The sequence below is a fragment of the Doryrhamphus excisus genome, linkage group LG17, assembly GCF_037039965.1.
Source record: "Doryrhamphus excisus strain RoL-2023G ecotype Guam linkage group LG17, RoL_Dexc_Guam_v1.1, whole genome shotgun sequence".
NCBI classification, from domain to species: domain Eukaryota; kingdom Metazoa; phylum Chordata; class Actinopteri; order Syngnathiformes; family Syngnathidae; genus Doryrhamphus; species Doryrhamphus excisus.
Window position 1 is genome coordinate 4,588,024 of NC_136373.1, and position 18,259 is coordinate 4,606,282.

Sequence of the window (18,259 nt, forward strand, 5' to 3'; positions counted from 1 at the left end):
TGATTACATTTTTCTTGAAAGAAAAATTGACTTTACTCATAATATTATTGTGGGGTTACTACTTGTTTAGTTAAAAATACTTCAGTTTCATACTGATTGTTTTATAGAAAAATACATTCTACAATATTCAGATTTCTTGCATAAAATATGCAAATTTTTCTTGTATTATTCCTTTTTTTCCCGTAAAAAAAATTGCAACTTTAGTCCAACAATATCATACAGGCTGTATGTTGGGCACCCTGTGTTGTAAAAAGCTAAGAGTGTTTGCATAGAAATAACGTGGGTTGTATTGTGCTGCGATGACGTCAGCGGCCAATGAGAGGAGGTTAATCTAGTGGGGGGGATGGACAGGCTTATGCAATTGTCTGTTCAGCTTGACAACTATGGATTTATTTGCCTCCCCGCTGCATGACCCCTGTGTGCTGCCACAGCCCACACAAACCAGCATGGACACCACTGATGGACGCATCATGTCTCGATGGAATGTTTTTTCTCAGCACAATGCTCCCACAGCCAGCGGTTATTGTTTACGCGTGGGGGGCAGTTAAACATGATGGTGGGACACATTAATGTCTGATCAATACATGATGGAAATGGAAATGCATGTAGAGGGAGAACAGCACTAAACAGCACTTGGACCAGGCCAAGGAAGAACACAATCCATTCCAAGGTCCAAGTCCAAGGTGTACCCCGCCCAAAGACAGCTGGGATAGGCTCCGGCATAGCCCCGCGACCCTAGTGAAGATAAGCGGCATAAAAAGATGGACGGAATAGTCAAGAATATTTTTTTTTGTCAGCTGCATTTTTACGTGAATACATTTGTATGACAAAAAAATTAGAATAAAATTATACTAATATTTTTCAAGTACACAAAAACATTTTTTCCCTTGTAAAATATTAAATATTCTGAATAAAGTCATTTTCTTCAGGAAAAAAACAAAGGTTGTAACACAGAATACTGGCATTCACAAAAAAAAAATATATACAAGATATATATATTTAAAAAAAAAACAATGATCAGAATAAAGTCCATTTTGGTCGACATTTTATTTGATGGCGGTAGGAACACAAGACACAGGTCATAAAGTTAGTAATGTTCAGGTCATGCCACTAAACTTTGAGGAGGTTTGTGGTGCCACTGTAGTTGACATCCTCTTTTTGACATAAATAAGGAACATACCACTTTTCATTAAAAAAAAAAAAAAAATCTTTATCATAATTATTCTTATGCATTTGCTAAAATAATGCATAATGGCTTTTTAAGGCAATTCCAAGTTGGCATGAAGTCGTGTGTCTTTACTGTTTGACACCACATACAAATATACATATATTCTTTTTTTTTAGGCATTTACCACCCAGATTGGTCAAATAAAAAAAAAGCATAGTTAATAACAAGAAAGATTAGATAAACCAGATTATTATAGTTTTAGTGCCAGAACAAACTCCAGGCTCCAGTGTATATTACTTTAAAAACAAACCAAAAAAAGAACATTAACCTCCACAGATGACACTAAAATTTACAATGTACAAAACAAAACAAAAAAAAAAATAAAACATCATTTCAGAGGAGAGGGGGGGGGCATAATTAACCATTTATGATGCTCAACCACGTGTGTCATAGAATATATTGCCAAAGATCTCATATCAAAAAAGAAGAAGTCATCAATCACAGCTTATTATTAATGCAGTCCAGCAATTGCATTACTGAATGCTTACAAACCCATGCGCTACTACAGTATTTTGTTAGTTTACCAGCACAGTTCATTCATCTTTGTGGCTGTTATGGCTTCAAAAAAAGGGCTCACAGTCTCTCTCAACAGCCAGGAATGTGGAATATAACTATATATATTTTTTTATATATATATATATAAAAAAAACAAGAAATTACCTCTTTTTGTGTGTGTGACATTGATTGTATGTTGACTATTGCCAGGCGTGATACATCCCATGATAAAGAGTCACTTTCTCCTTTGCGAGGGTCCCACACTACTTTTACTCACGTGCATCCCGGGGAACAAAAATACTGCAAATAAAATAAGACAAAAATGTGATTTGAGAAGGTTTTTGTATGGATGAAACAAGAAAAAGACTCCAGAAGTGCATGCATTATTATTATTATTATTATTATTATTATTATTAGTGGTCATCATGAGTTCTGTAAAAGGTATTATTTATAAACATAAACTTTATATTTATTTGGAATATTTTAGATGTTAGATTTAGTCAGAAATATTTTGTTTATTATTTTTTATTTAACATTTACTTTATTTTTGGGGGGCAAAAAAAAAACAATGGGAGTAAATGGCTATTTGTGAATTTGTTATTTTCACATTAGGAACAGACGATGGTGGAATGTAGTAGTAGTAGAAGTATTAATAGTAAAAAAATGATGGCACTGTGATTTAAGTAAAAAAAAACAAGTCATGAGCTTTTTTTTGTTACCTTGGGATTTAAAAACAACAAAAAAAATGATACGAGCATGTGGATGGAGGTACGCATTAAAACCAAAATATATAAAACAAACAAACAAAATCCCCATATAAAAAGTGATGAAAAGTATACAAAAATAGAAAATAATTACAGCAGGTGCTATGGTGGGAGTGGAAAAGGGGCTCTTGTGTATTTATTCATTTTTGAAAATCATTTTTGAATCCTCATTTCTCTCAGTGTTTTTTTGTCCCTTGTCTATTTTCTTTATTTGCCTGCAGGACAGTGTAATATTTGGGGGCTGTTGAGGGCATCTTCCACAAGGTGGAGCTCCACGCCGTCCACCACCACGTCCTTGATGCAGCCCACAAAGCCAGTGCTGTAGGCTTTGGGCAAACGGCGTGCAACCGCCACTTCCTCCAGACCACCTGCGGAGAGATATATCGATTGGAAAAACAGTCAGAATAACGACATAAATGACAATCGATAACTCTAAATGCGAAAGTTACGTTGCAAGACATCCTCCCAAAACATAAAGTCCGATATACGTATATAAAGGGTGTACATCCGACTAGGTCAGACAGGCAGCACTTTCTCATCATCATCATCATCATCATCATCACGGATGTCCTTCCACTTTATCTCAGAGTTCACTTCCATGTCAAGCTCCTTACCTCCTCCTCTGCTCCTTTTAATCGGATTGTGCACCTCCAGAATCGCGGCTCGACAGGCCTAATTTCACGCACATTACCAAGGAATTAATGTTGAGTGCCGAAAAGAGTAGGAGGGGGGGGGGGGGGATTTGGAAAGCAGAAGAAAGAGAAGGGTCCTTGATGGAGGGATTGGAGGATTAAGTCCTATCAATGCTGCGGGGCTCACTTTAATCCACCTGAATGTGCAACAACATCAGTTTAGTTTGCGATGCTTTTTTATTGTGTTTTGTGAAATAGCCCCCCCCCCCCCCCAAAAAAAAGACATGAACTGTTCCACTTTAACGGGGACTTTTCTGACTAGTTAGAATGTTGTATTCTCGTGTTAAACGATGCCAATGTTTAAGTTTAGGATGGCTCAAAACGCTCGGTTTCAGAGGGTGTTGCAAAAACCATTCCCTTGTGATGTCACAGAGGCGCCGGCTTCCTTATGGGCGTGATAAATTCTCCGCCCGACCACAAGCTCTGCTTCTCTGTTTACAAGGCGAGCTCAGGCAGAAGTTGTTATTGGAGCAAGAGGAAAAAATATTTCACCATATTTCACACGGGACTGTTTTTGTATGTACGTGAAATATCTGCCATTCTTTTGCTGAAGCCAGAAGCAGCGCACTCTTGCCGGGAAAGATGCATTAATGTCGGACACGCTGTAGGTCCACAGAGGTTTTGAGAGAACCACCGTGCTCGTTGTCTGGAACACAGTAGTCCCAGCAAAAAATGTGTAATGACCAGCGGTGACTCTGACAAAGTGTGTGCGACAATGAGTGCTCCTCCTCGGACAGGCGAGGTGGAAGCAACGGCCTCGCGTCCTGGTTTTCCTGAGCTCTAAGGCACCAGCGGTGCTTCTGACAAAGTGTGTGCGACAATGAGTGCCCCTCCTCGGACAAGCGAGGTGGAAGCAGCGGCCTCGCGTCCCGGTTTTCCAGAGCTCCACGGCACCAGTAATGCTTCTGACAAAGTGTGTGCGACAATGAGTGCTCCTCCACAGGCAGGCGAGGTTGGAGGAGCATCTCTTAGGAGCGTACTCTTTGAGTTCTTACAAGGTATGTCTGGGGTTATTTTGTGTAGCTGCTCTATAGGAGTCCACAACGCAATACAAATGGTCAAACAATTAGCATAATAGGTCCTCTTTAAGTACATTTTTAAAACTTGAGTTATGATTTGGAGTGGACGGGAAAGTGTAAAAGGAAAACTTTGCTCTCTTCGACCACACGGTCATTTATTAACACATATATTGCACAACAGCTCAGCGTGTACGAGTACCACTGATGAGTTCATAGTAGACAACAGTACAAGGGTACACACATAACTTGCACAGCTGCAGCTGAGCAGCAGCATTTCAGATAAAGCTGCTGGATGCTGATCACACTTGGACTTCAGCTACAGCTACAATGTAGCGCTAATTAACAACATTAGGAAGATGCCGACGGCAACAGCTGGAAATGATTTTTTTTTTTTACCTGCCGCTAATTAAAGACCCCGGTGGGTATTTGCTTTTGTATACCATGCACTCAGCGACGATAGGAGACTCAGCAATCACTGAATAGAATGGATGAAACAATAATAATAATAATGATAACATAAAGTAATTAAAAGTTGAAGTGTATTATAAATGTATTTTCTCTATGATTCCAATCGTTTTTAACATTTTCCTAAAAATCGCTGGAATTGCACATCAAAAGAGTGCACTCATTCATTCATTTTCTACCGCTTTTTTCCTCACGATGGTCGCGGGGGTGCTGGAGCCTATCCCAGCTGTCTTCGGGCGTGAGGCGGGGTACACTCTGGACTGGTCGCCAGCCAATCACAGGGCACATATAGACAAACAACCATTCACACTCACATTTGGAGTGGCCAATTAACCTAGCATGTTTTTGGAAACAGCCACGCATGCACGGGGAGAACATGCAAACTCCACACAGAGATGGCCGAGGGTGGAATTGAACCCTGGTCTCCTAGCTGTGAGGTCTGCGTGCTAACCACTAGACCACCGTGCCGCCCAAGAGTGCACTCAAAAAAATAAAATAATTAAAAATGAAAAAAAAAAAAAAATTTAAATTGAAAAAACAAAGAAAAAAACTGTACGGTCATGTCACCTCGTACTTTGGTACAAGGTACATTATTAAAAAAAATCAAAACAACAACCTTAAACTGTATTATGGAAAGCAGGAAGTGAACAAATGTAACAGTTACTGATTGTAAAAGTACCAGATGGAGGGGTAGGATTTAATAAGCTTTGCTTCTTCCTACTCCTTTTGGACATGTGGAACTGTGAACTGATTATGTGATGCATTCAATTGTAATCTGACGCATGTTTAAATGAAATACAACCATTACTATTACTCCGAGGACTCCGGTTTCCTCCCACATTCCAAAAACATGCTAGGTTAATTGGCGACTCCAAATTGTCCATAGGTATGAATGCGAGTGTGATTGTTTGTCTATATGTGCCCTGTGATTGGCTGGCCACCAGTTCAGGGTAATGTAATGTAATGTGAAAGGTAAACCGTCTTAAACCAGCTTCAGCTGGGATAGGCTCCAGCACCCCACTCAGCCTCACCATTGCTTCCACTTGAACGCATTTTACCGCCGCACACAACTTTCCGTGTGCAGAAAAGAGCTGCTTATTTTGTGGAAGAGCTGTCAATAAAAGTGGACTTGGACTTCAGTTCCGAAGCGTGATCCAGCACATAAATAAATGTTAATATTGGATCTCAGTGAGTGTACTGAGATGGATCATAGCGCCTGCCAGTTTCTGTTTGTCAGCACGTCGCTATCAATATAATGTTGCAGAAACCTTTACTATACACCATGACTTTCCGCAGCCTGTGCTTGTATGTCTTATTCTCCCGAAGCGGGCAATAAAATCCATAGAAACGTATGAAATAAGCATATGGAATATGGCCACTTACCCAACCAAAGCGCCCCGTCAGTGTCCAGCTGGGTGGCTGCCAAGGGCGACGATCCCGTCACGGCCGCCTCGTTGCCAACTTGTAGCGATCCATCCCGTAGTGCTCTGTGGAAGACATGCTTGTTGTTTACATTTGGCACTCTCAGCACTCTCCTAAGTGCCTTAGCCTAAATGAGCAGCTAACAGATGCCGCTGGAGAGTTCCCCCCCGATCGTGTGACTCGGAGCAAACACACTTAAGAATTGTGACGCTGGAAGATCATTTGAAGTCACTAAAGTGTCATTCTGACAGAGTGGGGGGTCGTCGTTAGAAAACGGAGCAACACAGATTGCCAGGGTCTAACTACACGTGTTATGACTGATGCCAGCATCCAAGTAATGGCTGAGCACCCCGGAGACGACATGAGGACGGATCTTTTTCTAGGGAATGGATGTTCAAAGATCAATTATTCCTTGAAAGCAATCTAATTATCCCCCCCGGTGCTTCCATTCACAGCCATGTTAAAGCCAACATCCAGCAGAAGGCTGAAGGTGATGAATGGGTGGCGATCAAATTTCGGGCAGTTAATTTGTTCCTAATGACACAACAGTTTTTTTGAAGCCATGCACACTTGGTTCACTTGTTTTTGGCACTGTTTATAGATCTGGATTTATTTTTTAGTTTACTATTTATTTAGTTTATATAGATTTATTTTCTACCGCTTTTTTCCTCACGAGGGTCGCGGGGGTGCTGGTGCCTATCCCAGCTGTCTTCGGGCGAGAGGCGGGGTACACCCTGGACTGGTGGCCAGCCAATCACAGGGCACATATAGACAAACAACCATTCACACTCACATTCATACCTATGGACAATTTGGAGTCGCCAATTAACCTAGCATGTTTTTGGAATGTGGGAGGAAACCGGAGTACCCGGAGAAAACCCACGCATGCACGGGGAGAACATGCAAACTCCACACAGAGATTGCCGAGGGTGGAATTGAACCCTGGTCCTCCTAGCTGTGAGCGCTAACCACTCGACCGCAGTGCCGCGAATGTGTATACCATTCTTCCAAAAGCAGATTAGCTAAAGTGTAAATAAAGCACCCACAGCCCACTCCAAGATGTATAAAAAGATCAAAATTTCAGCTAATTTGCGCTAATCTTAATCTTAATTGCAAGTGTAAATTACTAGTAAATCCCAAAGTGTGGCGTCAGCTGATCTTCAAGTCATACCCGCACGTTTTAATCAATTTGTAGAATTCATTTTTTGGGTGTGGAGCCAAAATGCGGTACCGCATGTTCTTCCTTGCTAATGCATGCATGGAATTTGATCACACACACAGGCGCTGAAATCACCTTAATCTGAGACTAATCTGTCACGGTCTCAGCGCAGCACAGGATTGATGCAAGGGGGGATACAGGAATAGAATATGCATGAAGTGTAATCCCCCCATGTCACTAGCTCACCTGCTGGCCTTGATGCGTATCCAGCGATTGGTGTCGACGCGCACGGAGGAGCGGAGCACCACCGGCTTGGAGCCCAGGTCGTACATCATCTGGACGCGGCCGTCCACAATGGCCAGGGCGATGTAGTCGGAGCGCTCTATGCCCTTGCCACTCCACAGGACCAGGCCCTGGGTCGCCTCCGTGCGGATGCTGAGCTCGAACTTGTTCACCAGAAGAGCCTTTTCACTGCGGGGAAGAAGAAAAGTAGAATCATGAGGGGTTGACCCAGGATCCCGACGCCCTTTTTGCTGGCTCTTTTGAACATGATGGCTCTGAAGTAGGCTATATCCAAGTTTACTTTTTATTATAAGATATAATAAAATCCTTGTGGTGTACTCAGTAAATATCTACCTACCATTTGCATGCCATCAATCAGCATCTGTGCAATTGTTAGCCACACATCTCCTTCCTCAAAGGGTATATTTAACACAAAGACAAGGTGAGGACATGGACCAGACAACAACAACAACAACAACAACAGCAGCATAAACAAAGACATGATTGGACGAGACGGACAACACGATACAGTGTGGTAAACAGAGAGGGTCATGGGAGTTTTTGTAGTTTTTTTTTTGACAATGCAGGAAAAAGAAGCAATGAAGTAATATTCAAATGTTTGTAATAGTTTCACCTCAGCAGAAGTATTTAAAAAAAATATTTATTGTAATATTTAATGAATTAGTCTGGGCGCCGCATGAGTGCTGCCGGCACTGGGGAGCTGCGGTAAACATGAACATGTTCTGCTTACATTTCAAGCACATTCATTTCCAAGATTTGCTGAGGTGAAGTGAAACAACATAATGTGATACCATTTTTTTTTTAACCCCCAATAAAAAGATAAAGAGGGGGAAAAAAAACCAACCAAAACAAATAAAACTCAGCGAATCCTATTCTGGCAGACCCTCAAAGAGCTCACAGGGACCAATAAATCTCCATCCCAGCAGCTTGTCAGTGATAAGTTCAAGGTTATTAAGCGAGCTGAATAGATGATGAATAAAACAACGCCGTGTACGAAGAAAAAAATAAAAAATAAAAAAATAGAAATCCCGTACACGGCACCGACAATTTAAGAGACTGTGTCGCTGTTTTATAAATGGTGGGATTTTTATCTCCTTCTTACACGTGTTCACATTCTCTCCCCTACGTGTGCTGCGTTTTTCCACTCTAGGTGGCAGCAGAGTGTGGAATACCTTGGAGAGTCGTAGCCAAATCCTAGCTTGGAATGAAAAAGACTCATTACGGTAAATGCATAGAGGGAGATTTATGCCCCGGAGAGCACATGACGAGAGTTTGTCTCAGAATGAGAAATGAGAGACCGCAATGAAGGCCTTTAAAAGCTCAGAGAGACTCACCTCTGGTCAGAAGGGTTCTCCACAGACTCGGGACTTAAGGGGACAGGGGAGGAGGGGGGGGGGAGAAAGTCAACGCATGCAGTGTAAAAGCAGGATGGGGGGGGGGAAAGAGGGCAAGGGGTGTCGTTGTGAGCCTTTAGGTGGACTCACTGGGTCTTATTTTTTTACTTTTACTATGTCGATCGTGGCAACTATGGATGGGCGTGTTCATCGTTTTTTAATGGAATGTTAGCACCGTATCTCTCACTTTGTTGTATGTGATATGTATGTGCTGTATGTGATATATCCATCTATTATCACATACTACAGTATTAATTGGCCCTGTACCATAGAAACCGCCCATGAATGATACGGGAAAAAGGCCGAAATGATACTGTGTCAAAGCCCAGGGCAGTGATACTGATAAAATATAGAGTTTAACCATGTCCAGTATCAGCCCCCGTAGCTGTCCACTCAGAACGCGCTGCTCTGGTATCGTGCCTGTGAAACAACCAATCAGAGAACAGCGCACGAGCGTGAACACACACTATAAATATTCCTAGTGCTTCTCCAGTCACCAAAAAACCCAAACTTGATTAAATTAACTTTAATTGTCAGACATCGATAAGATAAGACTGTTGATAAAATATTACTGTTGAATTATTTTTGCAATTGTTGTGTTTACACTGTTTAGATATAATACATGTAATAAACTGAACATTTTCTGGAAACAAAATGGTCTTTTGATTAAATAGTACGTGATAATAGGCTCATGATTAAATAGTACGTGATAATAAGCTCATGATTAAATAGTATGTGATAATAAGATCATCACATGGTTTGTCTGGTATCAGGCCAGGTATCATGCCCCCAAGTGTCAGAATCATGGCTGATACTGGCACGCGTATAACCTATAATTATCTATAATATACCTATTAATACCTATTAGTATCTATAATTACCTATAATAACGCAATAACCTATAATTATCACATACTACAGCATTAATTAGACCGCCCATGAATAATACGGGAAAAGGCCAAAATGATACTGCGATACTGATAAAATATAGAGTTTAACCATGTCCAGTATCAGCCCCCACAACTGTCCACTCAGAGCAATATGGGGTAATAACTACAAAAGCAATTTTCACTCGCTAAATGTACTGCAAAAAAGGTCAGTAAGGATAATTCATAATGCCGCCTACAGAGAACATACTAACTCCTTATTTCTAAAATCACAAATACTTCAACTTGCTGATATAGTTCATCTTCAAACAACTAAAATAATGCATACGGCTAAAAATAACCAATTACCTAAAAATGTCATCCAATACTTCTCTACAAGAGAGAAGTATAACAAAATTTGAAACACTTCTATGCTAGGACTACGTTAAAAAGCCATAGCATCTCAGTATGTGGAATCAAACTATGGAATGGATTGAGTAAGGAAGTCAAACAATGCACAACGATGAGCCAATTCAAGAAACAATACAAGCAGTTGATGTTTGCTAAATACAAGGATGAAGAGTCTTGAACCAGTCATGATGTGCTATATATATCACTATATTGACACTTACTATGGTACCCATTATGTCATTGGATGCTCATATCACCTCCTACTTCGGTACGAGGTACATTATTAAAAACCTTAAACTGTATTATGGAAAGCAGGAAGTGAACAAATGAAACAGTTACTGATTGTAAAAGTAAACTATTATGGAAAGCAGGAAGTGAACAAATGTAACAGTTACTGATTGTAAAAGTAAACTATTATGGAAAGCAGGAAGTGAACAAATGTAACAGTTACTGATTGTAAAAGTACCAGATGGAGGGGTAGGATTTAATAAGCTTTGCTTCTTCCTACTCCTTTTGGACATGCGGAACTGTGAACTGATTATGTGATGCATTCAATTGTAATCTGATGCATGTTCACATGAAATAAAACCATTACCATTACCAGTATCATGCACCCAAGTGCCAGTATCAGCCCGAGACCGAAGGGCCTGATACCAGACAAACCGTGTGATAACCTATTATATTACGTTGGACAAGTGGAGAGTTACATGGATAAAGTGCTGTCAGAGACAGTTTATTAGCATTCTAACATGGGACATTTAACTACGCTGCCATTGGATCAAGGATCCTTTTTAAAAGGGGCGTTCATGGCCCACAGTCTTTAGCCAGCAGCCAATTAAACTAGTGGATATAAATGAGGCCAGTATGGCACACAGTGTAGCCTCAATTAAGTCAAATGAGCCTCAGTGGTCAAAGAATGAGGTCAAACGTCAGAAGAGTGAAGAGTCATGAGCAGATATGATTTGTCATTGAAATAATGGGCCTTGAAGCCGAATGGACCGTAGCTTTTTTACCTTGCCCTCATCAGGCCCTTAATTTTGCTAGAAAAGTATTCATTTCCTTTGATTTTTTTCCTAAATCAAATTAAGCTAAATTGATCAGGGCCACATGCAGAGCACCGCTAAATGTGACATCCATTCAACTTTGGACAGTGGGGCTCCCTGGGGACCCCCCCCCACTCCCCCCACCCCCAATTACTCGTACTCCGGCTAAGTGAGATAGATGCCTGTGGATATTATTCGCTGCAAGACATCTCAACTGGAGGTCCAATTTACAAGAATCGGGTCGGGTGGGGGTGGGAGGGGGGGTGTAATTAGTCCTAATAACAGTCTCTCCCTGCAAACAGCAGCAGATCTTGCATGTATCCACCGATGCCTTTTACACAGAGGTCAGCAATATTGACTGTGTGGGCTTTCACACAGAATTAGACATTAGCCTAACATTTTTTTTTTTTCTGTACGGCATTTCTTCGCTCTATCGTGGTTCACATTTTCGCGGATTTGCTCCTTTTTTTTTTTAAAGTGCTTCTCTTTTTAAATTCAACGCTGTTACAGGGGTAGGATTTAATAAGCTTTGCTTCTTCCTGCTCCTTTTCAGACATGTGTAGTAATGAGGTGTTGTATGTATGCATGTATGTGTATATACAGTAAAGTCTCATTATATTGATATGGGTTAAAACGAATTACTACTTATTACGATACTATTTTCATTTCCCGGCAAATTTCTAGTCTTTTATGATATAATTAGCTCCGTTAGTACGATACACGGTTATTATGATAATCCGGTTACTACGATGCCCTTTTCATCTCCCGCCAGCCAATTTGGTCTGCTTATATCGATACAAAAGCAGCTTTCAAAAGCAGGATTTCAATACCAAAAAAGAACACGGCGAACGGCTGCTTCCAGTCAACTTTATTTTTCACACTTCCACCACCAGAGTGCAGCACACACAGCGGAAAACACCCGTCCCTCGCGCCTACCCCTCCGGGTGGCAACACCTTCCCTATCGATAGTTCCGGGGTGAATTATGTCCCGGTAACCGGTAATCACTACAGCGTAAGTTTATTTTTATTTACTGTAGTACAAAAGCATGCTAGATACGCAATCCATGAACTCCAGGAGAAAATTACATGCCATATCAAAGATCCGCCCACTTTTAATGCAGTTCGGCGCAGGATCGGATATATGGATAGTCCGGTTATATCGGTATTTTTTCCAACTCCCGAGAATATCGATATAACGAGACTTTACTGTATATATATATATATATATATATGTGTGTGTATGTATATGTGTATATATATATATATATATATATATATAAATAGATATTGTAAGTGTATTGTATTGTAAATGTATGTGAGAAAGAATAATGTAATATAGTATGCATGTCTGAAATAAATTAAGAAAGAAAGACTGAGCCTGGCCCTTTAAGAAGTCTGTCTGCACCGCCTATTGTCTTCTGCGTCCTGACTGTCCTGGCTGTAGACAATTGTCAATCAATCTCCTACGTGACGCTCTGCCGTGTCTCCCGTGTAATCGCTAGCTTGCAGTCTTTGTATGTGTGCACGTTTCTAACCCCGACGAAAACCCACAATGCTGACGAAACGTTCTGCGCCCAAAAGGCAGAGGAGGATGCGACCTCTGGACATGCTGATGGAATGTAGAAGTTACATGGCTACATGGTGCTATTGCGGAATACTGTAAATGTTCTAACAAGGTTACAAAAACGCTACAGGACAAAAGATTAGTCACTTAATCATTTCTTTTGTCAAAACCTGTAGGTTGGTCAGTAAAATTCAAACAAAGTTTTGAAATATTGTCAGTTTTTTTTTTTTTAGAAAAGTGTTAACTAATAATAACTGTTAATTACTAGTACTAGTACTTTACTGGCTGTGGAGATAGTATCACAGCCATAACACAGGTGGTTTTAGAACCTGTCCAAAATCCAGACAGGGTTAAACGCAAAACCCTCACTCGCTGTCGGAGATTTACTTTTTAATATTCCAGCTTTGGGGGTCAATATCAGTGATGTAACAGAAGTGAGTCGGTGTGTGATGATGTATCTACAAAGTCTGGAATGAGGTGTGAAATTGAACAATTGTTCGAACAGCGACACTCAAGTGTCACGGTCCAAAAATGGAAAAAAAGAAAGGGGTTAATGTGCTAAAATCTAAAAGAGACACACTGGGCTGGACTTGTTTATCTGAACAATCATGAAAAGCAACCGTTATTTAATAACTAAATCATAATGGAGGGCTTTCCCAACCAGAAAGTAGGTCAGTATATTTCTTCCTCCAGTTTTTTCTTGTCTTGGGTAGGGTCTTGTTCATTACCCCACATTACGGATAACGCCATTCAGTGCAAAAAATGCCCGGCAATTTATTTTTGTTTATGAACCATGCATAAAAAAATATTGCATATTCTTCTCTTAGGGGTTTGAGCACAATGCTTCTCATGCAGACGTTCATGCTGCTTTTAACAATGTATTGAACCTCAAAGTGATGAATATGGACTCAATGGACATTGGATATGACTGTTAGGATGACGACTGGATTATTAGTGTCAATTAGGTTAAATGGGTGTTTTTTTTTTGTGTGTTTTGCTGTTAGTCGGTCTTGATTCCAAGCCGGACAAATATCCCCGTGGATGTATCATCTACTTACTCTGGAATCTCATTGGTCAGTTGGCTTTTGGTGCAAAAGAGAAAAACAGTGGACAGGGACATTTTATGCAAGAGACACACACACACACACACACACACATACATAAACACAACAGACGAAGACAAAGACGGCAGTGAACAAAGATACAACACACATGAGGATAGACATGTTGGATTTCTTCGTGGAAGCTTCTCCTACATTTTATACCTCAATTTATATCGTTTATATCGTGTTCCGCTTCACTAATAGTGAACAGTTTTTCAATGCACCGGAAAATGTAACTGGCTTGAAAGTTCTCACAAACTCTAAACCAGGGGTCTCAAACTCAAAAAACGCATTTATTAAAAACAAAACAATTTAAAAAACTTTGCTTTGGTTCCAATTTTCTCCAAGAAAAGTTCTGATAAAACATTCCACTGTTCTCAAATATCTTACCTTTCATTTTTCTACACAAAATAAGATGAAAAATAAATAAACAAATCAAGAATAAAGAAAAGTAATAAATAAATAAATATAATAATAATAATAAAACGGCAAATAATAAAAACTTAAGAAACCACATATAGTTGGTGGGTAGACAAATTATTTTTTTCAGATTAAAATGAACAAAGCATTATTAGAGCCCTGTAGACATGACAAAACACGACTATAGTCACATTTATACTCTTTTTATTTACAACATATTGCGCAACTGCAGGGTCTTGAGACACATGCTAACTCGCAAACTAGAGAGCTAGCGACCTAAACGGTAGCCTTCAAGTTATTTCCTTTAAACTTAAATAGCCAAAAACTTACCACTTCCACACGGATAGGGAGGATAACTATTAACAGTTATTTAACCTTTAAAATGAACATTAATCAAACGTAATATTTTTTTTCTGGGTACATGATACCATACAGCATCCATATCAAACTTGCGCGGGGCACTAACATTAAACTTTCATATCAAGGCGGGGGCCTCAAACAAGTGTCCGCATGTTTGAGACCCCTGCTCTAAACGCTCTACAAAAGAACCCACCGTAACTTTTGAGTGTTTCGCCAAATCAACACAAAATCTGGCATGCACCATGTGTCAAATTTGAGCAAAATTCCATGTAACATGTAAGCTAGCAACGTTTTCACCACACGCGGAAATCTAAATTCCCAGTCATGACTGTGTAATGCTGGTTATCAATCATCCCTGAGGCGCAGTGTCTTAACGTCACAACAGGGGCCCTTACCTTATGTAATATCTCTTTTCGAATGATGTCATCCGTTTTGTATTCTTTTATAAAATGTCAGATAGTGCAGAGAGCGCTCAGGGCAACACTGTGATTGTCAAATGTATTGCTAATTAGGCAAAAAGAGCTAAGGGAAGGACTATTAGCTCGCTGGTTGTCGCCCTCAAGCTTGTTAGCTGATGATATCATCACAGCTTACTGAGGAGGATGAGGAGGAGAGGGGGAAGGGGGGGGGGGTTACTTGGCTAATTAAGGCAGCTAAAAAAGCTAAAAAGGTGCTCTTGTCCTCTGCCTTACCTCCTGGTGACGGCATTGTGGTATTCGATAAACGTCCGCCCGTCAAAGGCAATGGCTTCCGTCTCCGTCCCGGCAGACTTCTCATAAATGGCTGCAAAGGAAGAATAGACGGGAAGGGGGTGGGTTGTTTAGTGGATCAATGGGATGACTGCCGCACGTTTTCAATTAACGTAAAAAGGGACCGGCGGCCATGTGGACAAGGTTAATGGCACAGGCGGGAACGCTGCGGTGATAAAAGTGACATGCTGTCACCTGTTGGGTGTCAAGTCACCATTTTACTGCATGTTACTTTATTATGGCCTGATTTAACACAACTGTGTAAATCTTTCACCAAATACTGCAATACAACGGTAACTACTTACTGTTCTGACAGTGTCCCCCGGAGTAGCCACTGAGGCAAACGCATTCGTAGGTGTCCAACTGGGGGTTGCAGCGCCCCCCGTTGTGGCAGGGCTCCCGGGAACACGGGTGCTCCTGGAACATGGCCAAATTTTGGGAGCGCAGGGCGTTGTCCTCTCGGAGGATGGGCGTGCCCATTAAAATGATCTAATGGACAGAGAATAATATTACTTCATGGGGATATAAGTCACCAATTTTAATGTTGCTGTTTATATCAGTACATTTTCTTTTGGAGCAAAAGAAAAAATGAAGTAAAATGAAAAAAAAATTCAACAAAGAGTACAAGCAGTTGATGTTTAGAAAGTGCAAGTAATAAGACTCCTGATCCACTTTGTCCATATGATACCAAGTAGTACATTTATAGTACTACTTGTTCTCATTTCTTAGGACTACTTGAAGTATTACATTGTCTGTACTCGCTTTATTATTTTCTTATTGTAAATAGACATGGTTTCTATTTCAAAAGCGGTAAATGGCACATGTTGAATACAGGAAGTGCACAAAAAAAGTGACTAGCAATTGATCGGAAAGGGACTGTACTTACACGTACAGCTGTGTCTCGTTTGTCATGGTTAACACAGAAAACCTGTTTAGAACCTTGTAAACATTTTTAGAGCCCTCTAGCCATTAAATAACACCCCTATAGTCACATTTATATTTGTATCACCCAATATAGTAGCGTAATCAGAGAAAATATGAAATAATTGAATATTTTGATAGTTATGGCACAGAAAAAAACCTGTTTAGAACCTTGTAAACATATTTTTAGAGCCCCCTAGGCATTAAATAACACCCCTACAGTCATATTTATATTTGTATCACCCAATATAGTAAAAGTAATCAGAGAAAATAATATAAAATAATTGAATATTTTCATAGTTATGGCACAGAAAAAAACCTGTTTAGAACCTTGTAAACATATTTTTTAGAGCCCACTAGCCATTAAATAACACCCCTATAGTCATAATTATATTTGTATCACCCAATATAGTAAAGGTAATCAGAGAAAATACTATAAAATAATTGAACATTTTCATAGTTATGGCACAGACAACCTGTTTAGAACCTTGTAAACACATTTTAAACATTTTAGAGCCCTGTAGCCATGAAATAACATCCCTATAGTCACATTTATATTGTATCACCCAAACGGAAAGGAAAATTTAAATCAGTTGAAAATGTGTTGGAGAGAAAACATTCAAAGCCAAAGAGGGACGTCCATTAATAAAAAATAAAATAAATTCAGCCTCTTTACAGTATACAGTACATATATACATTTATAATGGATTTCTTGTGAACCTCTTGTTTCTACCTGAAAAATACGACAGCAAAATGCTGTTTTTTAGGTTGTAATGCAAAAGAACAAGTCAAAAATCCTCTAAATCAGTAACTCTCAACTGGTGGGTTGGGGACAAAATCAGCAATTTGTGTCGCCACTCGTCATTAAAAGATGATGTTGGGTCCCGACATTTTTTTTAAGAACCAAAAAAGACCAGCAAAACACTAGTCAAAGATCCTTTACATGACAGTAGTATACTGTAAGAAGGTCCTCTAAGGACATAATGCAAATATGCTAGTCAAAGATCCCCTATATAAATAGCCCAACATATTACAACATAGCAGGGGTGGAAAGTGTGGCCTCCATATTGTAAAAAATACAAATAAAGAGCAACTGACGTGTGTGTATTGTATAAAATGTATTACAGTAAATGTATGTTAAAAGGCCTTGTTGTCAGACGGAGATATGAGTTAGACGAATGCTTCTCCTCCAGAATGAACATCTCTCCAGTGGCCCTCGGAAGACAAACACCACATTTAGCGTCGTGATTGTCCTCCAGGGTGTCAAGGCAAACTTTGGAGAGGAGAACTAATGACAAGTTTGTGCAAACGCTAACATCCTGCCTTTGTTCTGCAGGGGCTATTTTTGTCGCTTGGCTTGGAGATGAGCTGGAATGTGGACAGGAAAAAAAATACTGGAAAGCTGTCAAGGAACAAAATCTGAGAAAATGCAAAAAGGAAAGGGGCTTGAAAATGAGCATTCTAATATTAGCGCATGCTAATCCCAATGGGAAAAACATAAATACGAAAGGGTGGACATGCTGACAGCTGGACTGATGAAAATAACTTCACTTTACTCCGCAAAATAATCACAAGTAGGAAATGAATTAGTCTGTTCCAGGGTCAAACGTACCTTTTGGATGGTTCCCATGAAGCCCTCTGTGAGAGCTGCGCTTCTTGCTAGTCGGCTGTAGTCCGGAGCTCCACCGACAAGGAGAGACTCCTTCAAGTTCAGGTCCACGTGGAGGTTCTGATGAGACAGAACAGTTCCTTACCGATGGTTTATGGTAGCGATATTCAATGCAGGTACTCTGGTAGTCCGGACATCTTGACATTCTGTATGTCAACATTTAAACAAAAATACTTTGTACTACTGACAAAAAAAAGCCTTGTTGCCAAGCA

General features: G+C 40.1%; 1 protein-coding gene across 5 annotated transcripts in view; it reads right to left on the bottom strand.

The window, feature by feature from the left end:
- Positions 1–1,028: 1,028 nt before the first annotated feature.
- The window catches only part of agrn (agrin), a 240,434-nt gene continuing 223,203 nt past the window's right edge, over positions 1,029–18,259 (bottom strand). For all 5 annotated transcript variants that reach the window (XM_078798098.1, XM_058085205.2, XM_078798096.1 and 2 more), the window contains 6 exons: positions 17,991–18,107; positions 15,763–15,946; positions 15,401–15,491; positions 7,491–7,715; positions 6,047–6,150; positions 1,029–2,855 (listed from right to left, as the gene is read on the bottom strand). In XM_078798098.1, the coding sequence (XP_078654224.1) occupies positions 2,695–2,855; positions 6,047–6,150; positions 7,491–7,715; positions 15,401–15,491; positions 15,763–15,946; positions 17,991–18,107 (882 nt within the window). In that variant the 3' untranslated portion in view covers positions 1,029–2,694. The remainder of the gene's footprint in view (positions 2,856–6,046; positions 6,151–7,490; positions 7,716–15,400; positions 15,492–15,762; positions 15,947–17,990; positions 18,108–18,259) is intronic.